At 56.0% G+C, this 27,003-nt stretch overlaps 1 protein-coding gene across 25 annotated transcripts in view; it reads right to left on the bottom strand.

Annotated features, from left to right (window-relative positions):
• STIM1 (stromal interaction molecule 1) overlaps positions 1-27,003 on the bottom strand; it is a 73,876-nt gene that overhangs the window by 32,092 nt on the left and 14,781 nt on the right. For 12 of the 25 annotated variants that reach the window (XM_086883859.1, XM_086883840.1, XM_086883856.1 and 9 more), the window contains 4 exons: positions 13,312-13,442; positions 7,829-7,943; positions 3,271-3,382; positions 1,980-2,095 (listed from right to left, as the gene is read on the bottom strand). In XM_086883859.1, the coding sequence (XP_086739985.1) occupies positions 1,980-2,095; positions 3,271-3,382; positions 7,829-7,943; positions 13,312-13,442 (474 nt within the window). Of the gene's footprint in view, positions 1-1,979; positions 2,096-3,270; positions 3,383-7,828; positions 7,944-13,311; positions 13,446-15,502; positions 15,627-16,922; positions 16,967-27,003 lie in introns of those variants that run through there. The other 13 variants (XM_086883842.1, XM_086883858.1, XM_086883838.1 and 10 more) reach the window with 3 other exon arrangements.

Here is a 27,003-nt window from a genome sequence, read left to right as displayed (position 1 = left end):
GGTTGAAACCTCTGCCACGAGCCAGACACCCACCCCTGGAGCCCTGGGCTGGGAAAAGCTTCACCCAGCAGCAGGAACAGCACTGTGCCCACGTGCTGTGATCCCCACGGACAGCAGGGTGTCTCTGCATTCAGGAGCCTGCAGCAGGACTGGGGTTCCAACCGAGGCTGTTTTCATTTGATGTTTTTACACAGTTGGCAACACAGAGCTTCAAGAGAGGAGACAAAGCCTTGAAACTCTGTACCTGTGCTCCACATTCTGCTGCCAGCCCCAGAGCCCAGCTCCCCTCCAGAGCCACCTCCCCTGGGAAAGGTGTAGAGCAGCCTCTGCAGCTTAAAAGGTCACTGAGCACTTCACTGAGCCCATTGCTGAAAGGTGTTTTGCAATCCATTCCTGAAGGAATTGGTTTAGATAAACAGCCTCTCCCCCATGACTGGAGCCAAAGCCATTCAGGTGACCAGAAACCAGAAAATTTTACCTTCTGAAAAGGGATAAATCTCCCCTTCAGCTGCAGATTTCAAGGGTATTTCCTCTCCTCACATACCCTGTATGCTCAGTCATAGAACCATGGAATGGTTTGGGCTGGGAGGGACCATAAAGCTCATCCTTCCACCTCCTGCCGTGAGCAGGGACACCTTCCCCTGTCCCAGGCTGCTCCAAGCCCCGTCCAGCCCAGCCCTGGAAGGTTTCCAGGCAGGGGGCTGAGGGTGAGAGCAGCCCTGGGTGCGGAGCAGCCCGCCCGCCGCGCTCCCCTGCGCACTTTGATCCGCGCCAGCCGGGCAGGGCCAGGCTGCGGGGCCAGGGGAGCTGTGGGGCGGAACAGAACAGCTCCAGCCTGGGGAACACACATTAATTCCCAGCCAGTACAAGCCATTCCCTCAGCCATTTACACAGCACACGGCAGCGCTGGAGGAATTCCACCCCCAGCACAGGAGTGGCTGGGCTGGAGCTGCTGCTGCAGGAGCTCACCCAGGCCGGCTCCACCAGGCCACCAACTCACCAAAGAGCTTCGTGTTTAACACAGGCAAGAAATAAAAACCAAACTGTGCCTGTACAAAAGGAGGCTTTTCAATACCTGTGGGCAAAAATGGCTGATTGTACAACCCAGGCTTGTGATTGCCTTCCTCTGGCTCTGCCAAGCCTCACGCTGTGGCTCACACTGGCAGGCAGTTTTCCCAGGACTGGGTGGGAATGGCTGGGGAGAAGGACTTGGGGGTGCTGGAGTGGGAGAGGCTGGACATGCCCTAGCTTAAATTCCTCTGGTGATCCCCCAGCAGGGGCAGCAGGAAAGGAGGGACTCCAGTCTCTGCACCCAAAGCCCAGGAGAAAGCCATGCCAGAGAAGGAGAGAGACAAAAGTACCTTTAATAGGGAGCAAATATGGATGGCAAAGGGAGCACCTGGAGCGTGGAGACACACATCAGAGAGCTTGAGATCCTGATAAAGCATCAAAGGAGCCCAGGGCCTCACAGCAGCCATCCTCAACTCCTTCCCTCCTCCAGAGGTGGGTAATTCACAGCCTGAGTCACCAGCAGAGCCTCGGGATGTGACAGAGCAGCCCCAGGAAAGGCCAGGACAGGATGAGAGCTCCAGGACATGGCAGCAGCTTCCCTGGGAGCAGGCAGGGTCGCTGCCCTCAGGCACCTCGCCCCCACCCTCAGCAGCACAGAGGGGCAGCAGGCTGTGCACACAGGGGATCCCAGCAGGACAGGGGAGATCCCAGCTGCACCTCTGGGAACAGCTCTCCGAGATGGGAGTGCCAGCCCAGGGTGCCTCCAGAGCTGCTCCCATGCATCCAGAAACAGCCTGCTCCTGCTCCAGGGGAGCAGCCTGCTCCTGCTCCTGCTCCAGGGGAGCCGTGCTGGGAGCAGCCTGGGAGAGGCTGCGCTGGGCCAGCCAGCCCTCTGAGCACACACAGATCCCCATCCAAGGGGCCTGGGGGTCCCTCCCAGGGCTGGCAGCTGGAGTTTGGGTACTCACACAGAGGAGGCCCGAAGAGCACCGTGTCCAGAGCCTTGAGCTGCAGCTTCTGCCGGTGGCTGCGGTCGGTCATTTTGAGCACAGTCCCCATCATGGTGGCGTTGTTCACTGCCAGCCTGCACAACGGGGGAGAAACAAGCTGTGGGTACCTCCACCAGCAACACAGCAGGGCTTGGGGAGACATGGAGCAGGGCCTGGGAGCTCCCTGCCCCCAGGACAAATCCCTCCCTGCTGCTGTCCCTGAACCAGGGTGTCTCTAGGACACTTCACTGCAGCAGTTTTAGGACTGGGACAGAGCAGGAAAAACCAGGGCCAGGCCTAATTCATTAACCCAACAGCATGAGGGACTGATTTCCCATCTTTTGGTGTCTTACCAGTCACTAATAACTACTTTTGAACCAAATTTCAATTTTATATCCTGTGTCACAGACCATAAACCACAGTTCTCCCTTGGAAGGAATGTGGACACACACTGTGCTGCCTCAGAAACATCCTCAGTTTATCCCCAGTTAATCCCTCCTTCCCAGTCAGTTGAAAAGCTCCTTTTTCAGCAACAGGAACCATCATCCAAAAAAGCTGCCCTGAGGTGTCTCAGACCTGTTACAAGTTTAGGTGGACTCCCAGCCAGTGTTTCTCTTACATGAAATCATGGAATGGTTTGAGCTGGGAGGGACCTCAGAGCCCACCCATTCCCAGCCCTGCCATGGCAGGGACACCTCCCACTGTCCCAGCTGCTCCCAATGTCCAGCCTGGCCTTGGGCACTGCCAGGGATCCAGGGGCAGCCCCAGCTGCTCTGGCAATTCCATCCCAGCCCCTGCCCACCCTGCCAGGGAACAATTCCTGCCCTATATCTAACCCCAATTCCCCCTCTTTTCACTCTCAGCTGGAGCAGGAATCAGGCTGGGCACATGCCAAGGAACTTCAGGTGATGACAGGAGCTGACTCCTGTCAGGCCCTGGTTCCCTCCCTGCACACATCCCATGGGGACACTGTGGGTACTGACCCTGGCCTGGCACTGTCCTGGGCCTGGAACTGACCTGGGCATGGTGTGGCACTGACCCTGGCCTGGCACTGACCTGGGCATGGCACTGACCAGGGCCTGGCACTGACCCTGGCCTGGTACTGACCCTGGCCTGGCACTGACCTGGGCCTGGCCTGTGACTGAGCTGGGCATGGCACTGACCAGGGCCTGGCCTGGCACTGACCCTGGCCTGGCGCTGACCCTGGCCTGGCACTGACCAGGGCCTGGCACTGACCCTGGCCTGGCTCTGACCAGGGCCTGGCACTGACCTGGGCATGGCGTGGCCGCTCAGCTGCAGCTTGCGGAAGGTCTCCTCGTACTGGGGCAGCTCCACGTAGGAAATGAGCCACTGAACCACCTCGTCCACCGTCCAGTTGTACACTGAGGAGAGCAAAACAGGCCAACAGCTCATTCTGGGTACATGGAGCATCAGGGAGTCACAGGTTTGGGTTGGGAGGGATTTTAAATCCCACCCATTCCCAGCCCTGCCATGGCAGGGACACCTCCCACTGTCCCAGCTGCTCCCAATGTCCAGCCTGGCCTTGGGCACTGCCAGGGATCCAGGGGCAGCCCCAGCTGCTCTGGCAATTCCATCCCAGCCCCTGCCCACCCTGCCAGGGAACAATTCCTGCCCAAGGTCCCATCCAGCCCTGCCCTCTGGCAGTGTGACACCCTGGGCAGTCCTGCAGGACCTCAGCCTCCCCTCATGGGAATATTTTTGCCCAGACTCCAGGAACTCCTGAAGCTCTGCTGCACCTGAGCCCCCACAGACCCCACATGGTGTGGGAAGAGCTGCCTGGAGCTTTCCCCGTGACAGCACTCCTTTCCCAGGGTTGGTTTTCCCTGTGTTCCCAGCTCCCCAAATTAACACATGCAAGGAGGCCATCAGATAGAGGAGCAGCAGGGGCTCCACCTCCTGCCATGGCACCAGCAGAGCTCAGGCCTGGCACCCTGGCAGGGCCAACACCCAAAGTGCTGCCAGGTGACAGCTGGCACCACTGGCATTTCCATCAGCCCGGTGATCCTGCTGCCTCCAAACTCCCACCAGGGAATGTTCATCCTCAACACATGCCCAAAGCCCTGGAACTCTGAGGGCAGCTCCCGAAGCCTCACCCCCTGCTCCAGATCCAGGCACCATCCAGAGGATGTGGCTTCCAGGATGGATTGTCCATCCCTGGCAGTGTCCCAGGCCAGGCTGGATGGAGCTTGTAGCTCCTGGGACAGTGGGAGGTGTCCCTGCCATGGCAGGGGTGGCACTGGGTGGGCTCTGAGGCCCCTTCCCAACCCAAACCAGTCTGGGATTCCCTCTGAGCTTTGACTAAAAAACGCACATATGGAGCCATACCAGAGAAGACTGACTTGAGAAGGGATCTGTGGGAGGAGGTGGAGCAGGTGCTGCAGCACAAGTGAACCAGCTGAACTTTGCTCCTAAACCTCCTCCCCTCAGCACCAGTGGATTATTTTTGGAGCTCTCCTGCAGCTCCAGAGCCGTAAGTGAGGGAACCTTAGGAAACCAAGCTCCTGCCTTTGCCACTTTGTTGTGCTGTACTTACAGCAGTGCTCTGAAGGCAAAGACAATCCCAGAATGCCACGTTAGTTTGGGTTGGGAGGGACCTCAGAGCCCACCCAGAGCCACCCCTGCCATGGGCAGGACACCTCCGATGTCCCAGGTGCTCCCAATGTCCAGCCTGGCCTGGACACAGCAGATGTTTTTATTGGAGCTTTGTCACACTTCAGTTCATCATCCTCTGTCCCTGCTGTGGGCAGGGCTGCAGGGCTCTGCTGCAGTGCCAGCCCTGAGCGGGCCCACGAGCAGGAGAAACATCTTCCCAAGCTCCAGGGAGCCCAACACCACCCACGGGGAGCTGAGGGAGAGGAGGGAGCAGCAGTCTGGGAGAGATGAGGGAGCTGAGGGAGAGGAGGGAGCAGCAGTCTGGGAGAGATGAGGGAGCTGAGGGAGTTCAGAGCTGAGGGAGCTGGAGCTCAGAGAAATAAGATGAGAGAGATGAGCGAGATGAGGGATCTGGGAGAGCTGAGGGAGATAGATGAAGACTCTGGTGGAGGTAAGAGGGCTCAGAGATGGAGCTCAGAGAGCTGAGTGGATGAAGCTGAGGGAGCTGAGGCAGAGCCCAGGGCTGAGCAAGGACAGCAAGGCTCCAAAGGAAGGTGCCATCCCCATGGACACTGGCACGCTGACTCAGCTGCAGGGTGGCACAGGCCAAGCCACCGAGCCGTCCTGGCTGCAGGGAGCTCCCCACAGCTCCTGGTCAGGGTCCCCCACACTGGGGGCACAAGCAGGGTGTTACCAATGGAAGGGGTGGGAGAAGCCACAGGCCCTGCATGGTGACAGCACCGGTGCCTCGCCACAGGGCTTGAGGCCACGTGCCCAGCCATCAGCACTGGGCCCCTCCAGAGCCCCTGGCTTCTCTCACTTCCACATCCAGGGCTGTTTCCTCTGGGAGAAGTCCCTGAGAAGCGAGCTGGCGGCATGCACAGGCACCAAGAACCCTGCCTGGGGGCTGATCTGCCCTCACTTCCACGGCTTTGGTGGAGCCAGGCTCGCCCAGGACATCACCTGCTGGATCCAGCACCTCCTAAGGGCATCACAACCTTTAACTTCTGCAATAATTCAGGGGCAGAAATATCTTTTTACTGTGCACATGTGACCAGGAACAGCAGCAAGAGAAGGGAGGAAAAGCAGTGGCTTGCAAACAAATGCAACAGCCCCATCCACGCCGTCCCTGCAGGATGTCAGTGCCCTTCACAGCTGCTTTTCACACCCACAGGAAGGAGCAGACCTTTCCTACAAGCCTGATTCCAGCTTCATGACTTCAGTTCAAACTCCAAAATTAGGCTTTAATTTTCCCTGGAAGTGTTCCAGGCCAGCTTGGACAGGGCTTGGAGCAGCCTGGGACAGTAGAAGGTTCCCTACCTGGCAGGGGTGGCACTGGATGAGGTTTCTGGCCCCTCCCAGCCCAAACTCTCTGTGATTCCATGACATGAGATCACCCTTCAGAAACCAGTCCCTTACTCTATCAGCCAGAGTGTGCCAGAGGCAGGGACAGAGCCAAGGCAGCTCAGGGATTACAGGGCCTGGCCAGTATCAAGGGATGTTCTCCTCCATCCCTTAACGATTTCTACCCTTTCCCAGCTGACAGCAAAACACACTCCAGGCAAAGCCATCTGTAAACAGCCCTGTAATGGGATAAATATTTCTTACAGAGGCACTCCTTGGACACAGGAGATGCAGGGACTTGGAGTCATGGAATCACAGGATCCTTGAGGCTGGAAAATCCCTCTGAGGCCACGGAGTCCAACCGTCCCCAGCACTGCCAAAGCCACCACTGACCATGCTCCCAGGTGCCACATCCACAGGGCTGTGAAATCCCCCCAGGATGTGATTCCATCCCTGTCCTGGGCAATTGTGCCACTGCCAAGTGATGTGGACAAGAACTTTTAACACATAGGGATGTGTTAAAGCTCCATGGGAGAGAGCCTGGTCTGGAACACACAGCTCTGGAATCATCACAGATAGCACAGACTGCTTTGGGTTGGGAGGGACCTCAGAGCCCACCCATCCCAGCCCTGCCATGGCAGGGACACCTCCCACTGTCCCAGCTGCTCCCAATGTCCAGCCTGGCCTTGGGCACTGCCAGGGATCCAGGGGCAGCCCCAGCTGCTCTGGCAATTCCATCCCAGCCCCTGCCCACCCTGCCAGGGAACAATTCCTGCCCAAGATCCCAAGATCCAGCCCTGCCCTCTGCCCCTGGCAGCCATTCCCTGGCTCCTGGCCCTGCAGCCCTTGGCCCCAGTCCCTCTCCAGCTCTCCTGGAGCCCCTTCAGGCCCTGCAAGGGGCTCTGAGCTCTCCCTGGACCCTTCCCTTCTCATGCACAGCCGCACTGTGCTCTCAGTCCACGCTGTAAATGCTGCACCTCAGTGCCCATGCAGCGCTCCTGGGATGGGAGGGACTGCTGCACTCCCTGCAGCTGGATCCAGAGCTCTGGAAACACACAGCACATCCCACCCACAGCAGCTGAAGGGCTAATACAGAAAAGTCAAATACAAACAGGACACAAGTGAGAAACTGAAATGTCTATGGCTGATGAACTGATTAGAAGACTAATATCCAGTATTTCAAGGAATGGATGTAGACAGAACTCCTGTTCTAGAGATGAGGAGCACCGAAAAAAATGGGATTAATAATTTCTGTGGAATTCTGTGTGACAGCACTGGGGAAGCACTTGCCAATCTTAAGTTTGTTCCAAGATTCCCAGGTGTCAGGAAGTTTCTCACCAGAGGCTGAATTCCCACCCTCCCTGGGTGCTGGGATGAATAACAGCATTTTGGAACAGCTAAAAGTTATTTCTACAGGGGCTGTACTTATGACACTTCCTGGATTTCATTCTCCTTTCTTCTCACTGTGAAGGAGTTTTTCAGGTTCAAAAAGTTTCTGCTAAGGGAAACACAACCTGCAGGAAAGCTCCCAAGCAGCTCTATTGAATACTTAGGATGTTATCACCACAATAAATTCCATCTGAAACGGAGTGTTTGAAGGAGAACCTGGAATTGGACAGTTTTGGCTCCATTTAACACACATTTAGGGCAGGGGAACAAAACAGTAACTGATACTTTGGCCACGCTCAGGTGCAGCATTAACAGCTTGGAAGGGAACCTCAAAAAGGGAACTGCAAGAGTCCAAGGCCTTGTAACAAGGCAAGAAAAGCAGCACATTCCTCCTGAGAGCTGCAGACTGCCCAGGACATCTGAAATCCAAACTCTTTGGCACTCCTGGGAAAGGATTTCTTGGCTTTTTGTCCCTTTTTTACCTTCAGATGTTTTCCAGGCCTTCCAGAGATCTTCCACACTGATGAGCTTGTCTTCTCCATGGAAAGTGCTGTGCTTGACTGCTGGGTCATGGTAATTCAAGTCTTCCCTCAAGAACTGAAAGAGGAATTAACAGCAGGATTAGGCTTTCATTCATCTTTTAGGGAGATGAGTATCATTAAAAAAAAATTTGAATAATAATAATTTTGTTGGGAAAGTCATAATAAATCTGAATAAATGAAAAAAATATAATGGATATATTATATATATATATTAGATATACACATCTATCTTTTATACAGATATAAGTATATTCCCTGCAGTACCCCTGAATATTTCTGTTCCTGGGAAGACCAGCCAGGAAATATTCAGTGAGTAAATATGTTCAATTCATTTTAGTACAGAGAAGGGATAATTAATTAGAACCTTGGGTCTTGGGATTCCAGACTTTTCTTCAAATTATAGTATCACCAAAAATTCACCTAAGTGGCACAATGGAAGCAGCTTTATGTCAACGGAGTAAGAACCCAAAAATTATCACTGGATTTGATCTGCACCTTCAGATCCAGCCTGGAACAAATGCCATGGGCAAGAGGGGAGGCAGTTCCACTGAAAAATAGATTTAAATATATCTGTCCTAGCTCAGTGGGTGCCCAGAGCAGCTGGATCCCTGGCAGTGCCCAAGGCCAGGCTGGACATTGGGAGCTCCTGGGACAGTGGGAGGTGTCCCTGCCATGGCAGGGGAGCTGGGATGTCCTTCCCAACCCAAAGCAGTCTGTGAAATCCTCAGCAGACAGAGAACCACTGACACTCCAGTGCCCAGCAGATGGAACCAAGTTAAAGGATAATTCGGCATTCCTGCCCCTCAGGACACGATCCCCACACAGGCAGCTTCACCTCTGGGCTCTTCCCTGTGCAGCAGGATGATATCCACACCAATGACCACCCTTAGCTCTGGAGATGGTGTTTTAACAAGATCTGGGCAGGTTTAAATTCCAGGCTCCCTGCCCGGCAGCTCCAGCCTGGGGCTCCCTGCTCTGCTGCCCAAAAGCTGCCACGGCTCTTCCTGGCCAGCAGAAAAGGTGGAAAATGGGAGAATTTGGGTAAACCTGTGTTCTCAGCAGGGGCTGTGCCGATCCCTGGGCGAGAGGCGCCGTCGCTGCGCCGGGTGACGCCGTGACCGGGCAATGTCACCCACGGCAGCGGCCCTGCTCCAGCTCCTGCCGGCAGCACCATCAGCTGCTGCTCTGTATATTTAGCTCGGGTTGCACAGAGAGGAAAAGTGATCCCTCAGCTTCCCCTGGGCTCACAAAGGCCAAAACAAACCCCAAGGACTCGGCACAGGGGACAGAGCTGGGCTGGAGGGATGTCCTGAGAAGTGAGCAGGGAGAGGATGCAGGATGGGGCCGGGCTGGGCCCACCAAAGCCCAAAAACACCTTAAAGCACATTTTCCACCAGTACCTTCTGGGGAAAAGACAAAACCACGGAATCCCAGACTGGTTTGGGTTGGGAGGGAGGGACCTTACAGTCCACACAGTCCCACCCCTGCCATGGACAGGGACACCTTCCACATCCCAGAAATTCCAAAGCCCAGGCACCAGAGCCACTGTGCAGAGTACTGACCTACCTCCAAACCACTAAAAAGCAACACTTGCAAGTGTTAAAGATCCCACTGATGCCAGGCCTGGAGACACCCAAAGCTCTGAGTCCTGGACAGAGGGTGACCAGACCATTTCCAAGGTCCCACACAGACCTCAGCCAGGCCGTGAATCCACAAGGGCAGAAGGAAACTGAGTCAATCCCAAGAGGATTTGAAGGGAAAGACAAACCATGGTCAAACCAGCCGAAAGCAACAGGACCAGAATCACTGCTACAAAGCCCAGGATGAACTGGGATCACAGTGGGAAGGCTCAGCCTGGGAATGCTGATCTTCTCCAACAGCAGCAGCACCTGGAGCTGCTGGAGACAGCCCAGAGGAGCCACGGAGCTGCTCCTGGAGCCCTCTGGAGCCAGGCTGGGAGAGCTGGGGGTGCTCACCTGGACAGGAGAAGCTGCAGGGAGAGCTCAGAGCCCCTTGCAGGGCCTGAAGGGGCTCCAGGAGAGCTGCAGAGGGACTGGGGACAAACTTGCTGGCTGAAGGTACAGTCAGAAATGAGCAGACTCACAAAATGGGATTTTCTGCAGGGTTTTTTTCTCATAGAATCACAGGATCTTCTGGGTTGTAAGGGACCCAAAAGGATCATCAAGTCCAACTCCTGGCTCTGCACATCCCAAACAATCCCACCCTGTGCCTGAGAGTGTTGTCCAAACTCTCCCTGAATTCTGTTTTGAGTTGTTTTTTTTTTTAATGTGCAGAAACTCCAACTACTGAAGTGATTTTTCAAACCTTCCCATCCCTCCCACATCCCTGGATCTGTGCCACCCTCCCTCCTGAGCACGAGCTCCCGCTGTGCCGGAGCCAAGGGCCAGACCCGGCCACGTGCCGGGAGCTCGCTGCTCCCCAACTTCAACAGCTTTGCTGAGCTACCCCTTCCATCCAAATTACAGACAACTCCTGGCCCCAAGGCCTGACCCCAGGCAGCAGGATCAGGGCCTGGGAGGAGCCAGAGAAAGACTGAGCAGCAACACAAACCTTGTTTCCTGAGGAAACCAGGCTGGCAGCATCCGAGAGCCCTGGCAGCAGGAACCCACATCCCAAACAGCCAGAGCTGCCTTTGCTGTGAGCGTGGAGACAGGAATAGATCCCTAATTAGAAACATTCCCCATGAGGGACACTTCTTTCAATTTAATCGAGGCCACTGGTGTGATCTGAAACTTCATTGAAAATTCACTTCCCAACAGGAAAACTGCAAGGATGATTTATGGACAGCGTGAAGCTGTGGGACAAAACTCCACCCATAACTTCTTTTAAAAGTACCATTGTCTGTGTGTCCCCTCCTGCCCAGGCAGGGGTTTCAGACCAAACAAAATACTCCCATCACTTACCCTCAAAGGGTAGGGGTCAAAATAATAAATGAAAATATGAACTTCTCAACCAACCAGGAAAATGCCCATCCCTGGAAGTGTTCCAATCCAGGCTGGACTGGGCTTAGAGCAGTCAGAGATAATGGAAGGTGTCTCTGCCCATGGCAGGTGGTGGAACTGGATGAGGTTTAAAGTCCCTCCCAACCCAGACCATCCTGGAAGTCCATGAACCCTGTAAAAGGTTTAAATTTGAGCCTCCTGCATTCTTCCCAATAATCCCCCAGCAGCTGTCCCAGCAGAGCCCAGAGTTAAACCTGACTGCAGGGTCCGTGTGGGGGAGAGTGATAACCTTGACAGGGAGAGCCCAGCAGGAGCCAGCCCAGAGAGGGAAATTCCTGCCATGCCTCCCTCAGTGGCTCCAGAGCTTATTGACAGGTGAACCTAATGCAGCTTCACTAAAAGCTCAGCAGAGGCAGAGCTGCAACTGCAGGTATGGAACCCCAGGGACAGGAATCACTGCGCTTGGAAACCACTCCAAAATCACTGAGTCCAACTGGAAATGCAGCAAGCCAAGAGCAGCCAAGCAGGGCAATCCCAGCACAAACAGCCTGGGGGGAATGGACTGGGAGCAGCCCTGGGGAGAGGGAGCTGGGGGTTGGTGGGAGATGCTCCACATCAGCCCTAGCCTGAAATCCCTGTGCCCTGGGCTGATCCTTCAGCATGGGCAGCAGGAAAGGGATTGGGATTCTGCCCTTCTGCCCCACTCAGGCTGGACAGCCCTTTCCAGGAGGAATTTTCCCAAATACCCAATCTGAATCTCCCCTGGGGTTCAATTAAGGCCGTTCCCTCTCCTCCTGTCCCTGTTCCCTGGCAGCAGAGCCCGACCCCCCCGGCTGTCCCCTCCTGCCAGGGACTTGTGCAGAGCCACAAGGGCCCCCTGAGCCTCCTTTGCTCCAGGCTCAGCCCCTTTCCCAGCTCCCTCAGCCCCTCCTGGGGCTCCAGCCCCTTCCCAGCTCTGCTGCCCTCCTAAATGCAGAGCAGAGGTGCTGGAAGCAGCCCTGCCAGGGCTCAGCAGTGCTCAGATGCAGCTCAGAGGGGGTTGAGGAGTGGCTGTAAGAGCCCCAAGACAGTGATTCTGAAGCCTTTTGGAAAAACCCACAGGATTCCTCCCACCCTGGCAGTGTCTCTGTGCCAAGGCTCTGAGCACACATTCCCAGCACTGTTTTGTACCAGGAGCTCCCAGTGACTCCAGTGGTTTGACTCCAAGGTTTGCTCAGAGACATAAAACTGCCAGTTCTGCCCAGCCCTAAGGACACGAGGCTTATTCCTGATTAAATGCCAAGGAGCAGCACACATGGGCTGAACTGGGCTGCCCCAGGCTGCCCCAGTCCCTGGGAGAGGCTGAGCTGCAGCTCCAGCCTCTCAGTGCAGGGAACTGCCTCCAGGGAAACACCTCATGTGGTGGAGGAAACGCAACTGGAAGCTCTTCAATTGTTTTCATTACTCACTCAAGTGGGGTTGAGGCAGAGGGAACAGCCCTGCAAGCTGGGAACAGCCACCCAAAACCAGCAGCTCCTGGGACCAGGGGCCTGTGTCCCTGGGGACTGTCACCACTCCAGAGGGACATTGTGAGGGCTGGATCTGCAAGAGCAGCTGGGGCTGACCCCGGGTCCCTGCAAGTGCCCGAGGCCAGTTGGAGCCTTTAGGGACAGTGGGAGGTGTCCCTCCCATGGCAGAGGTGGGACTGGATGGATTTAAAGTCTCTTCCAGCCCAAACCAGTCTGGGATCCTGTGACCTGGGACTGCAGAGCTACCTGTGAGTGGCAGCAGATCCTGCACCCACGTGCTTCCTTTCAGCTTCCCCTACTCTGACTTTCCTGTTTAGCTGCCAGTTCTTCCTAGAAGAGAATTCCTCACCTCCAACGAGCACCCACCACAAGTGAGGAAACACTAAAACAAAGAGCTTTCCCTTTTCCAGCAGACTCTTATTTCCATCAGTGCTTGTGTAAACAAAGAACAACAACCTTCTTTCTCTTCAAGCCTTTATCAGCTAAAACATCCAAGGCTGACACAACAAAAAGCTGTTCCCTTTTTTGCAGCGAGCACACATGGACTGTTTTAGTTGGTTGCTGGAAGAATGCAGTGAACATAAAACCATGGAATGGTTTGGGTTGGGTGGGACATTAAAGTTCATTTAATTCCACCCCCTGCCATGGGCAGGGACACCTTCCACTATCCCAGGTTGCTCCAAGCCACATCCAGCCTGGCCTGGGACACTTCCAGGGATGCAGGGGCAGCCACAGCTGCTCTGGATAACAGTGAAGTAGCTACAAACCCCCAGCAGTGATGAAAAGCCCCAGCCAGCACTGATGACAATGCTGAGACACCCTTTGGATCATCTCAAGGTGACACATGCCTTCCTCTGTGAGGAGGAGGAGGCACCAAGCCCAACCCCAGGCCCTGGCCACAGCAGCCTGACCGTGAGAGCAGCCCCCAGCAGTGGCCTGGACCCTGACTGACCTCGTCGCTCTCCTCCACGTCCACGTTGCCGTTGGCGTCGTCGTCCATCTGTTTGTGGATGTTGCGCACGGCCTCGAAGCTGAGCTGCTCGTCCTCGTCGTGGCACAGGGCCTTGTCGATGCGGCAGAACTCTGCTGGGGGCAAACACCAGCACGTCAGGCAGCAGAACAAAGCCCCTCCTGCTGTCCCTGGGAGCCACTGCGGGCTGGGCACAGGGCACGGCGGGCCAGGGCTGCTGCTCTCCCCCGCTGCGGGGCAGCTCTCTCGGCAGGGGCTGGCTCCTGCCCGCGGCCACAGCTCCGCATCTCCCCTGGAGGCTGCTGCCATTGGCACCGCGTGCGGCCGGGGAGGAACAGCTCTGTGTTTATAAAACCCAGCAATTGAAACCCTTCCCTGCTTCCTGATTATGGAACGGGCTCCTCTGGCTGCTTTTCACATCATTTCCTACTTCCCAAGACTCACACTTGACATTTTGCTGCGTGCCCGGGTCCATGCGAGCACCGAGCGGGGCTGATCCAGCCAGGCGGTGACAGCAGAGCCAGGGATGGGGAATCCTGAGGGACCTGGGCAGGCTGCAGAGCTGGGACCGTGCCCAGGCCACGGAGCTCAGCAGGGCCAAGTGCAAGGTGCTGCGCGGGCTGGGGGAGCGGGGGGTGTTCACCTGGAGAGGAGACACCTGAGAACCCCTTCCAGTGCCCAAAGGGGCTCCAGGAGAGCTGGAATGGGACTGGGACACGGGAATGGCTTCCCACTGACAAGCTGGACAATGCTGAAGCCTCCTGCAGAGGCAGGGCTGGTGTCCTGCTGCTTCCCAAACCTCGGGAAGTTTTTTCCAGGCTAACTCAGGTCTGTCCATGTGGCCAGGAGTGTCCAGCAGTGCTGTGACCTGGTGGCCAAACCAGTGAGTGAACTGGGAACCCTGACTGGGGCTCTCTGCTCCCCCAGGACACTCCTGGCCAGCTGCTGAGGGGACGCCCGCAATCACAGGGACCTCGGAGGAACACTGGATACCCTGAGGTTGATTTGGAGAGATTTGGGGTTCCTCTCCTACACTGCAAGAGTGTTCCCGTGGCTCAGAACTTTGGGCTGGGCCTTTCTGTGCGGGCTCCTCCTGTTCTCTCCGAGGCAGCGAGCCGGGACACGAGATGGTCTCTGTGTTTATGCTGCCCTTGGACCCGGCTCCAGAAGGAAAAATGAAGCCGGGCTAAGCTATCTCCCAAAATATTACATGGTTATCTTGTTCTGAGCCTGTGCTTGTTGTTGCAGGGGAGAACGTGGCAACGCTCTAGCAAAGTTTGGATTAAAGGAAGGGAAGGTCGTGTTATTGTAAAAGTGGATTTGTTCAGATTAACCCCCTCCTGACCACGGAACTCCTGAGCCCTGGCTCACGGCTGTCCAAGGGGCTCAACCAGGGAAAGGGACATGAAGGGATGAAGCATGGAAGGGATGATGGACTGGGGGAGTCAGGGACTGAGGGGACCCTGCCCAGATTTCCTGCCACCCCAAGGACAACCCCTGGGTACTTCCAACACAGATGCCAGGAATGAAGATGGACTGAGAGCAGCAGTAAGGACAATAAAACAAGCGTTTCAAGAGCTGCCAGGTGCTGATAACCAACTACACCATCAACAGCAATCAAAACAAACCCAGGGAGGAATTCGGTGCTTTCATCAAGACCAGAAAGAGCCTGAATATGGGGCACAAGTGATCAGCAGACAACTCTGATCTGATAACAGAACAGTCCCAAAACTTCAGCAGCCAGGATGGGCTATTCATTCCCCTCCCTGTTATCTCCCTTCCTCTCCCTCTTATCTCCATGGGCTGCAGCTGCGGGAATACCCAAATGAAGGAACAAAGACCAGCACCAGCCACTTTGCCTAAGCCTGATGGAAGATTAAGCCTAAAGATCAAAGCACAGAATCATCCTTTGGGTGGGAAGGGACCTTATGGCTCATCCACACCTTCCACTGTCCCAGGTTGCTCCAAGCCCTGTCCAAGCAGGCCTGGAATACTGCAATCAGGCTATTCCAACACACCTTCAGCGAACAAAAGCTTCAAAATGAGTGAGAAATTTGCTTTGTTTAAATAAATCTCCCTGTCCAGAACTTCCAGCAGCTTCCCCAAGAGCCGCTCGCTGCCTCAGCAGGGCTGTGGCTCCTGGAGAGGGAAGGAACAACACCATCACCTTCACCTTCAGTCCCAGCGCCCCTCTGAGTCATCGGGAGCCTCCCGGCTCCATCCCGCTGTTCCTCGGCTCCCGGCCCTTTATCTCCTGCCGTCAACTCAATGGTGGATCTGCCCTGCAGAACAAAGAGTCTCCTGTCCCTCCCAAGGGCTGTTCTTGATGGGCCATTAACCTGGGCACATCAACATGTTTGTCCTCCCATCCCTCCTGCGGGCCTCACATGGCTCCTGAGGGCCTCACAGCCCTCCTGCGGGATCTCCATTTCCCCTGAGGGATTTCCATCCCTCCTGCCGCCCTCCCATCCCTCCTGAGGGCCATTCCATCCCTCCTGCTGCCCTCACAGCCCTCCTGAGGGCCTCACATGGCTCCTGAGGGCCTCACAGCCCTCCTGCGGGATCTCCATTCCCCCTGAGGGCCATTCCATCCCTCCTGCTGCCCTCACAGCCCTCCCGAGGGCCTCACATGGCTCCTGTGGGATTTCTATCCCTCCCGTGGGATTTCCATCCCTCCTGCTGCCCTCCCATCCCTCCTGAGGGCCATTCCATCCCTCCTGCTGCCCTCACAGCCCTCCTGCTGCCCTCACATCCCTCCTGAGGGCCCTTCCATCCCTCCTCCTGGCCTTTTCATCCCTCCTGCTGCCCTCACATCCTTCCCGGCCTTTCCATTCCTCCTCCTGCTGCCCTCACATCCCTCCTGAGGGCCATTCCATCCCTCCTGCTGCCCTCACAGCCCTCCTGAGGGCCCTTCCATCCCCCCCGAGGGCCCTTCCATCCCTCCTGCTGCCCTCACAGCCCTCCTGAGGGCCTCACATGGCTCCTGAGGGCCTCACAGCCCTCCTGCGGGATCTCCATTCCCCCTGAGGGCCATTCCATCCCTCCTGCTGCCCTCACAGCCCTCCCGAGGGCCTCACATGGCTCCTGTGGGATTTCTATCCCTCCCGTGGGATTTCCATCCCTCCTGCTGCCCTCCCATCCCTCCTGAGGGCCATTCCATCCCTCCTGCTGCCCTCACAGCCCTCCTGCTGCCCTCACATCCCTCCTGAGGGCCCTTCCATCCCTCCTCCTGGCCTTTTCATCCCTCCTGCTGCCCTCACATCCTTCCCGGCCTTTCCATTCCTCCTCCTGCTGCCCTCACATCCCTCCTGAGGGCCATTCCATCCCTCCTGCTGCCCTCACAGCCCTCCTGAGGGCCCTTCCATCCCCCCCGAGGGCCCTTCCATCCCTCCTGCCAGTCTCCCATCCCTCCCGGCCTTTCCATTCCTCCTCCTGCCGCCCTCACATCCCCCTGTGGGATTTCCATCCCTCCTGAGGGATTTCCATCCCTCCTGCCAGCCTCCCATCCCTCCTGGCCTTTCCATCCCTCCATCCCTCTCCTCTCCCCATCCTCCTCCTGCCACCCTCAGCCCCTCAGGGCTCGCTGTCCCCACAAAGACACTCTGCAGCCTCTGTCAGGGCTCCTGCTGCCACCCCTAAGGTGCCACCACCCACATCACCAAAGGACACTGAGGCCTAAGTGCCAAAACAGAGCTGGAATTCCACTGAGACATGGAGGTTGGAAAAGCCCTTGGACACCATTGAGTCCAAGCGTTCCCCAGCAGTGCCGAGGCCAGCACTGACCGTGTCCCCAAGTGCCACATCACAGGGCTGTGAAATCATCCAGGGATGAGACTCCACCTGTGCCAGCGCCGGACAACATTTTCCATTCAGGAATTCTTCCCAATGTCCAACCTGCCCCTCGCCGGTGCAATCTGCAGCCATTTTCACCTACCACAGAAGGCGGTTTGGGGTGGTTTTACAACAGATGATGAAGAAGTGTCTTGTGGTGGTCCTGGCTGGCACAAGTTGCCCAGAGAAGCTGTGGAGGCTGCGGCCACAGAGACCCCAAAACCCAACGGGACACGGCCCTGGACCAGCAGCTCTGGGGACGATGATCTCCAGAGCTCCCCTGGAACATCATTTCATTCCAGACCTTTCCTTTCTCATGGCAGATTCTCTCAAACAAGGATTTTGTTTGTTTAATTTCCCTTGGTTTCCTTCTGTGAGCTCCCATTATCCTCAATAACGCCCCAAACTCGTTAACAGCAGCTCGGCCCCTGCAGCAGCCGTGGGGACAGCACTAAACAGCAGCTTAATTATTACAATTGTCATTTACATAACTGGCTTTTATAAACACCGGGAGGGCAGCCAAGGAAAAAAGCCCTATATTTGGGGAAAAAGAACTGTTTACATATTTCACCCGTGTAAACAAGGGCTCAGTTGAACTTCCGTGCTCAGGGTTCCTCCCATGGAACTCTGGGTTTCAATTAAAAAACACCAAGGACAACTTCAGGAATTTTAACGAAGGCATTAAACTGTGAGGGATGTATCCAGAGATTTCCATTCCCTCTGGAATAGCAAGGGGAGTCCTGGGAGCCCTGACATCTTGCAAGGCTGCAGAGCAGCAGCACAGAGAGCAAGGGCAAAAGGGCACAGCAATAATCCTGGGTTTCCAGCTCTGATTCCCAAACATCAGAGCCTGATGGAGCTGTGAGAGTATCCAGCCATTCCCACTGGCAGGAAAGGACTCAGAGTGTTTTTATAGTTCAAGCTGACACTGTTCAGCTTGTTTACTACAGAGAGAACTACAGGTCTAACGTGCCACACTCAGCAACAAGCACATGCAAAATTCACATATGAATCCATTTTTCCAAAAAATTATGTGGATTCATCAAACAGAATTGGGATTTTAGTTTTTGCTCATTTTCCTATTCCTTCTGACCTACCTTCCCTGGCAAACTCCTTCCCTGGGAGGTGCAGAGCCAGGGCACCAGGTCTTGCTCAGGGCAGGCAGCAGCCCAGAGGGCAGGGCTGGATGGGATCTGGGGCAGGAATTGTTCCCTGGCAGGGTGGGCAGGGGCTGGGATGGAATTGCCAGAGCAGCTGGGGCTGTCCCTGGATCCCTGGCAGTGCCCAAGGCCAGGCTGGACATTGGGAGCTCCTGGGACAGTGGGAGGTGTCCCTGCCATGGCTGGGGGGGAATGAGTGGGCTCTGGGGTCCCTCCCAACCCAAACCTGTGACTCCATGACCCACAGGGACCTCATCCATGTTCCCACCTCCCTTACAGTGTGCAAACCCCAACAGTGATTCTCCCAGCAGTTTTGGGATGTAGAACCCAGCAGCTGAAGGGGGTTTGCTCAGAGCACACAGAAGACAGCATTCAAATATCTGCTCAACAGGGAATTATTCCCATGCTCCTGTGGTCCCATCCCCCTTGGGACAGCAGGGTCTGGAACAGTTCAACAGGCATTCAATGCACTCAGCCAGTTTTCCACTCCATGGAATTCCACACTGGTTTGGGCTGGGAGGGACCTTAAAGCCCATCCAGTGCCACCCCCAGCCAGTCCCAGGTTGCTCCAACCTTCAAGGACCACAAAGTTTCAGCAGGAGTTCAAAGAGACTTTTTTCCTCTAAGGGAGCGCCTTGCACAATGCAAAACCCCAAATCCTTGTACTCAACTCAGATTAAACAGTCTAGGAAAAATGTAAATCCAGGCAGAGGTTGGACTGTTTGATCTCTGAGAGACTTTCAAAAAAGCACCAACGCCCTCGGGTGTCTCTGCTGGAAGGTCTAGCCCTAAATGTTCACAAACCACTTAATAACAGTGCCCAGGGAAACAGGATCAGCATGACAAAGCCACACAGGGTCAGGCAGATGCAGGAGGAAGCCCTGTGGGATCCACAGAGCCTCCCGGCACCACCACAGCTGAACACAGCCACAGGAAGGAATTAAACAGCAAAGTGAGGTTACTGCACAGTCACGAACTTACACTCAATTAAAACCTTAAAATTCCCTCCCCAAATGGGCTTCTCTCCTTGGTACACGCTCAGCATTTATTTACTACTGTAAATCCTCTCATCACCAAGTGCAATCAGCCTCTTTCATCCTCTCCATGCACTAATTTACTGATTTAATGTCAGCCCATTGCTTCCAAACATCCTCCCCCTTCCCTGCAGCAGCAGCACAGCCCTTTCATCCCTGCCTTCCACCCAGTCCCCCCCACCAGAACTTTGTCACCCTGTTTGTCTTCAAGTGCTTCACTCTTTCCATCCCTTTAAAACAACACACACAACCCCCAGAAAACAAGGCTGGAGTGGGGACACATGCCACCATCCCATCCCATCCTGGCAGTGCCCACGCTGCCCAATGATGCACTCCATCTGTGACCAACCCCGTGCCCAGCAGTTTTTGGGAATGACCCCACCCTCCCTGTGGCTCCCAAACCTGCCCAGAGCAGATCTGGGCACCCTGGCCTGGGTGCTCCGGCCTCCAAGTGCCAACTTCACCCGTTTCCTTCCCGAGGGCTCTGTGACTGCCAAGGCCCGTGGGACATTTCTCCTGGGCTGAACAAATAAGATAACAGAGGTTGTTCTGGTCCCACCCTGTCAGGCACAGCGGCTCTGCCCACGGACAGCTCCAAAATACCATGTCAGGGCCTTCTCCAGAGGAGCAGCAGAAGCCAAAATACCCCGTGGGCAGGGAAGTTCTGAGGAGCTGAAATAACTGGAGATTGGGTTACTTCATAACCATAAAGCCAGAAATCTGACTGCTGACACACTCCTGCCCCGCTGTGTGGAACAAAACTGAGTCACTGAAAGTGCAGCCACAGCCAGGGCCATCCAAAACTGACAGGAGAGGGACTTTTACACGGGCAGACAGGAGCAGGACTCGGGGAAATGGTTTTGAACTATGAGCAGCGTTAGATTGGAGACTGGGGGGAAGTTCCTCCCTGTGAGGGTGCTCGGGCCTTGGCCCAGAGAAGCTGTGTCTGTCCCTGGATTCCTGGAAGTGTCCAAGGATGGGATTTGGAGCAAGCTGGGATAGTGGAAGGTGTCCTGCCCATGGCAGATGAGTTTTGTGGTTCCTCCCAGCTCAAACCCCTGTAGGATTGTGTGATTCCGTGTGTTGGGAATGCTCTGCAGAGCCCTGGCAGTGGAATCCACGGCACTGGACAATCCTGTGGCACCTGCTTCAGGTCTCAGGGAGCCAGGATCAACATTCCTGCCCTGCAAAGGGACAGGATTATCCCACAGCCCACACCGGTTTTCCAGTGATTTTCACAGAATCCCAAAATGGTTTGGGTTGGGAAGAACCTCAAAGATCATCAAGTCTCAGCCCTTACCAAGGGCAGGGACGCCTTCCACTGTCCCAGGCTGCTCCAAACCCCATCCAAGGTGGCTTTGGACACTTCCAGGGATGCAAGGGCGGCATCAGCTTCTGTTCTGTGTACTCTGAAAGACTCCCAGGGAGGGGTGGGAAGGAATCCAAGTGCTCTGAGCCCCCGTCCCAGCCGTGAGTCAGCGCTCCAGGCAGCCCCAGCCCACGGCGCTCGCGCCAGCTGCCGCACACCGGGATCCAAACTCGTAATCACTGAGCCAAAGAGAAATTGCTGAAAGTCAGGAAACCACATAATGGATGAGTGAGTCATCCCTGCCTGAGAAATGGAAGACGCCAAAGAAAGCCTAGCAGAAGTCAAAGAAAACCGCACAAGATTCCTGCTGTTGCACCCCGCCAGCCCTGAGCCAGGAGAGCCATTCCTGCCCAAAGCCAGCGACCCCCAGGGCCAGCTCTGGGCACGAGCTCTGTGACATCCATGGCAAAGAACACCTGGAGCAGGAAGAGCTTGAGACACAGAAGCCAAAGTTCTGGTAGCTCTGACAAGGTAACAGAAGTACAGAATTGCTCTCCTGCCGTCAGAATTTATTGAGAAATCACAGAATGGCAGAAAGGCTCATACTGGCCTCAAAGCCCACCCAGTGCCACCCCTGCCATGGACAGGGACACCTCCCACTGTCCCAGGTGTTCCCAGCTCCATCCAAACTGCTCTTGGCACTGGCAGCCATTCCCTGGCTCCTGGCCCTGCAGCCCTTGGCCCCAGTCCCTCTGCAGCTCTCCTGGAGCCCCTTCAGGCCCTGCAAGGGGCTCTGAGCTCTCCCTGCAGCTTCTCCTCTCTGGCTGAGCACCCCCAGCTCTCCCAGCCTGGCTGCAGCTCTTGGAGCATCTCCATGGCCTCCCCTGGACTCATTCCTGCAGCTCCATGTCCATTCCAAGCTGGAGGGCTGGGATGGAGAGCTCAGAGCTGACCCAAGATGCAGGCTCACAGCCTGGTTCTGTCTCTTCAGGACAGCTGAGGGAGCCCAGTGCCCCAGGAGGAACGTGGACCTTCAGAAGGGCTCTTCCCCTCATTTCCTGGCCTGTGCCCGCTCCTCCCCAGCAGCCCAGGCTCCGAGGACTCCCCTGGTCCCTTCCCAGACACTCTGCTGTGTAATTAACCCAAGGGAAGCAGCACCATTCCCACACTGCCGTACAAGGACAGCTTCTCCCAGTTTTAGCCATATTTATCCCTCATGTGTCTCAGCAGGAGCTGATGATTTCCATGTTCACAGGAACCCTGGGGAGCAGGAAACAGGGTGACAACAGCCTCTGCCTTGGCCATGGCACACACTGCACAATCTGCCTTTCCTACAGCCAGAAGGAATGAGCTGCTCCCAAGCCACCCACGCTGTGGGACGTGGCCCTGCTGCAGCCAGCTCCTGGCGTTCCCAGCAAAGTCCTTCCCTTCCCCTGAGGAACAGGACACCAAGAGGGCAAAGCCCTGCCTGTCCCCAGATTCCTACAGCTGATCCCACAGGAAATCCCTAACCCCAACTATCCAACCTCAGCAACAGCCTGCAAGCATCACCTTGACTTCTTCAGGAATAAAAACCCTTCCCAGTGATCCCGTTATCCTCTACTTCCCTGAACTCCAGCAAAGCCACCCTGCTGTATAATTCCCTTCCCACAAGGACCAGGACAGCAGCCAAGGGGACCCAAGGCAGAAGGACCCATCCATCCCAGATGTGGATCCCAGCACACGGAGGAGCAGAAAGGGATGGGAAGAAGGGGGAGGAAAGGAGCAGGAGGAGGAAGGAGCTTGTGAATAACACAAGTCCACAAAAAAGCTGAGTTTTGTTATTCTTGGTGCTCCCAGACCTGTTCAGCTCCAGGCACAAAACAGCCAGGAACCCTGGGAGAAGAACAAGATCCTGGATGTGCCAGGCACTGCCTGTGCAGAGCCTCAGCAAGGGAATGCTACCAGACCCCAGATGGGACAAGGTCAGGGACACGGCAGGCCTAGAGGTAAAAGGAGGAAAGTGAGATCTCCCTGCAGGACAGGCTGCTGGAGTGGCCACACTGCTCCGAGGGGAATCCTGACCTCCAGACATGGGGAGGAAAAAGACTCTTCTCAGAAAACCCCACACATCTTTTCTGTAAAAGATGACCCCAAGCCCCAGGTACCTCCTGTCCCCATGCCCAGCCAGTGCCAGGGGCCACCAGGCAGCACAGGGGTGGCAGAGTGTGAAAAGCAGCAATTTAGGGGCAACACCAGTGGCACAAATGAAAATAAATCCCTGTTCTAGCAAGCAAAGATCAGTCACATTAGGAAAAGAGCAATTTTAAAATATTTTCCCTTCCCTGCCAGCCACACATGAGCACTTTGAGTTACATCAGGGCCAGGAGAATCACAGAATCCCAGAATGTCCTGAGCTGGAAGAGATCCCCCAGTGCCCCCCTGCCCTGCCCAGACCCCCCAACAAGCCCAGCCTGGGCATCCCTGGATGCTCCTGGAGCTCTGGCAGCCTCGGGGCCGTGCCCATTCCCTGGGGAGCCTGGGCAGTGGCAGCAGCCTGTGGGGAAAGAAGAGCCTTGCCCTAAGAGCCAACCTAAATCCCTGCTGGGCCAGCTCCAGCCACTCTCACAAGCTGAAAAATTCATCCATGAATGGGAAGGGCAAACAGCAATGATCTCAAACGTGCTGGTACAAGGCTGAATTCTAAATTCTAAACCTTCTGCCCCAAAGTGAGAGCTGCTGGTTTTTAATCCAGTGGGAAAATGAGAAGCCCCCCCAGCTCTGAGCAGCACCATGCCAGCAATGAATGAGCCCTGCCTGCCTGGAGCTGCCTCACTGAAAAGGTTGTTACTAAAAAAACAATTTAAAAAGAAAGTCTTGAAATGAGTCACTGTGGAATCAGGATTAAATTGGGAATTTTATGCTTTGCTACACTGCAAGATGGAAATGCTACTTTTGGAGGAGATTCACCCCTCAGATAAAAAAACACCTCTCCTAAAGTGGCTGTTTTCGGAGGGTGATCAGGGAAAGAGGAACTTTCTAGAACAGATACAGACCAAGAGCACCACTGGAACCCTGAGGCTCCTCATCTCAGGATGATGATGCTGGGGCAGCAAAAGGTGACACAAAACACGATGTGTCACCTCTAGGCCATGAAATCCAGGAGGTGACAGCAGGAGCTGCCAAAACCAGAAGGGGATCCCGGAATCCTGGTGCTGGAAAAGCCCTCCCAGCCCAGGGAGTCCCAGCTGTGCCCGATGCCCACCTTGTCCCCAGCCCAGAGCCCTGAGTGCCACGTCCAGCCCTTCCTTGGGCACCTGCAGGGATGGGCACTGCAAAGCTCCCTGGGCAGCCCCTGCCAAGGCCTGAGCTCCCTTTCCATGGGCAAATTCCTGCTGCTGTCCACCCTGAGCCTCCCCTGGCCCAGCCTGAGGCCGTTCCCTCTTGTGCTGCCCAGGGGGAAGGAGAGAAGGAAGGGAGGAGGGGAGGGGGGAAGGAGGGAATGCTCTCCAGTGACAAGTGGTGATTCCATCAGCTTAGCAGCTCCTAAAACCTCACCCTTGGCCTGAAAAATCGGCAGAGAGGCAGCTCCCACACCTGGCTTCCCTGAGGACCAGGAGACACACAGCCACTTGTGCTCCAGCAGGAATTTTAGAGCGATCCCAAACCTCAGATGCTCTTTCCCTGAACATGGACCTTCCAAAATCCTCCAGGCCCTTTGCAGTAATGAAGAGGCTTTAAAGGACAAGCTGGGAACTCTTTGGACAATACACTCTTCATCCTCAGCACACAGGGAAGAGCTCTGCCGTGATGCAACCCCTGTTGCAGTTCAGCACTTTAAACTGATGTTGTGTAAGTGAAAACCCAAGGAAGGAAACCCCCAAACCTTTCCTGAGCCCAGCTCCAGTGCCACCCCACAGCTGCTGCTCCACTGCCTGTGCTAAGCCCAGCCTAAACCTCCCTGAGACTGCCCAGAGTCACCTGGGAACACGGAGTGTGGAACAGCCAGAAAATCTTCAGATTTGAGCAGGTCTGGGGTTACCCTCGGAAGGGCAGCTCACCTTTCCCCCACCATCCCTAAACCATGATTTAGCTGTGGCTCCCCCCAGGCAGCTGGGGCTTGGGATGTGCCCTTGTTCTGAGCCCTGTGAGGAGAGGAGTTGGATTCAGGGGAAGCTGAGGCAGGAAAGGGGCAGTTTTCCAAACCCCAGGCACCAGGAGTCAGGCTATGACACCCCAGCCATGGAATCCCAGAATGATTTGGGTTGGAAGGGACCTCAGAGCCCACCCAGTGTCACCCCTGCCATGGCAGGGACACCTCCCACTGTCCCAGGAGTGCCCAATGTCCAGCCTGGCCTTGGGCACTGCCAGGGATCCAGGGGCAGCCCCAGCTGCTCTGGCAATTCCTGTGCTAGGGAACAATTCCTGCCCAGGAATTCCTAACCCATCCCTGCCCTCTGTCCCTTGTACCATCTACCTGCACACACACCTTTTACTGCCCCAAGTGCCCCCAGGGCTGTGGGGTGGGGGTCCAGGTGCCACTGCCACCTGCCTCACAGTCACTGCACACCCAGATCCCACCCTGCTGCTGCTTTCCCAGAGCCCCACAATCCCTGTCCCCCGAAATCCCCAGCGCCCAGGAGGGAACGCATTTTGGAACGTTCAGAGCACCCCGGGCACGGAGCCAGGTGAGCGGGGCTGGGTCTGACCCCGTCCTCACTGGAGCTGAACAAACAGATCCTTCCCACACCCAGCAACTCGGAGAGAAAATGCCCCCCTGGGTTTCGGGGAGGGATAAATCACTGTGAGGGAATGGAGAGGCTGAGGTCCCGGAGCCGGTGGCCCCAGCAGGAATCCATGGCACGGGCAGTGCTCGGAGCAGCACTCCAAGGGCAAACAAATAAATTCCTCAAGCACCTTCCCCAGCGCTCCATAAATCCCACAGGCACACGGAGGCAGAAGGTGGGAGCCCCTGGAGCCATTCCCAGCACAGCTCCAGGCCTGGCTCGGGACTGATCACAAACAGGAGAGGAAGGGCTGTGAGTGCTCACGGGGGGCTCAGTGCCATGGAGAGGGGCTCTGGGAGCAGGATCCCAGTCCCTGTTCACATCCTGACAGCTGGGCATGCTGCACGGGGAATATTCCCTATGGGAGCTGTGCCCCTGGAACAACAGCTCTCACTAGGAGCTCTCCTGGAACTGCAACCCCTGAGCAAAGCACTCGGAGTGGGGAGCACACAGAGCATGGAGCAGAGAGCTCCAGCTGTGTGGAGCACACAGAGCACAGAGCTCCAGCTGTGTGGAGCACACAGAGCACAGAGCTCCAGCTGTGTGGAGCACACAGAGCAGAGCAGAGAGCTCCAGCTGTGTGGAGCACACAGAGCAGAGCAGAGAGCTCCAGCTGTGTGGACCACACAGAGCACAGAGCTCCAGCTGTGTGGAGCACACAGAGCAGAGCAGAGAGCTCCAGCTGTGTGGGGCACACACAGAGCAGAGAGCTCCAGCTGTGTGGAGCACACACAGAGCAGAGAGCTCCAGCTGTGTGGGGCACACAGAGCAGAGCAGAGAGCTCCAGCTGTGTGGGGCACACACAGAGCAGAGAGCTCCAGCTGTGTGGAGCACACAGAGCAGAGAGCTCCAGCTGTGTGGAGCACACACAGAGCACAGAGCAGAGAGCTCCAGCTGTGTGGAGCACACACAGAGCAGAGAGCTCCAGCTGTGTGGAGCACACAGAGCAGAGCAGAGAGCTCCAGCTGTGTGGGGCACACAGAGCAGAGAGCTCCAGCTGTGTGGGGCACACAGAGCACAGAGCTCCAGCTGTGTGGGGCACACAGAGCAGAGAGCTCCAGCTGTGTGGAGCACACAGAGCACAGAGCAGAGAGCTCCAGCTGTGTGGAGCACACACAGAGCACAGAGCTCCAGCTGTGTGGAGCACACACAGAGCACAGAGCTCCAGCTGTGTGGGGCACACAGAGCAGAGAGCTCCAGCTGTGTGGAGCACACAGAGCACAGAGCAGAGAGCTCCAGCTGTGTGGAGCACACACACAGAGCAGAGAGCTCCAGCTGTGTGGAGCACACACACAGAGCACAGAGCTCCAGCTGTGTGGGGCACACAGAGCAGAGAGCAGAGAGCTCCAGCTGTGTGGAGCACACAGAGCAGAGAGCTCCAGCTGTGTGGGGCACACACAGAGCACAGAGCTCCAGCTGTGTGGGGCACACAGAGCAGAGAGCTCCAGCTGTGTGGGGCACACACAGAGCAGAGAGCTCCAGCTGTGTGGGGCACACAGAGCAGAGAGCAGAGAGCTCCAGCTGTGTGGGACACACACAGAGCAGAGAGCTCCAGCTGTGTGGGGCACACAGAG

The sequence above is a fragment of the Cyanistes caeruleus genome, chromosome 3 (assembly GCF_971803275.1).
Source record: "Cyanistes caeruleus chromosome 3, bCyaCae1.hap1.1, whole genome shotgun sequence".
In the NCBI taxonomy this organism is placed as follows: domain Eukaryota; kingdom Metazoa; phylum Chordata; class Aves; order Passeriformes; family Paridae; genus Cyanistes; species Cyanistes caeruleus.
Note: the sequence above shows the minus strand (reverse complement) of the source record. Positions and strands in the feature narration are given on the sequence as shown.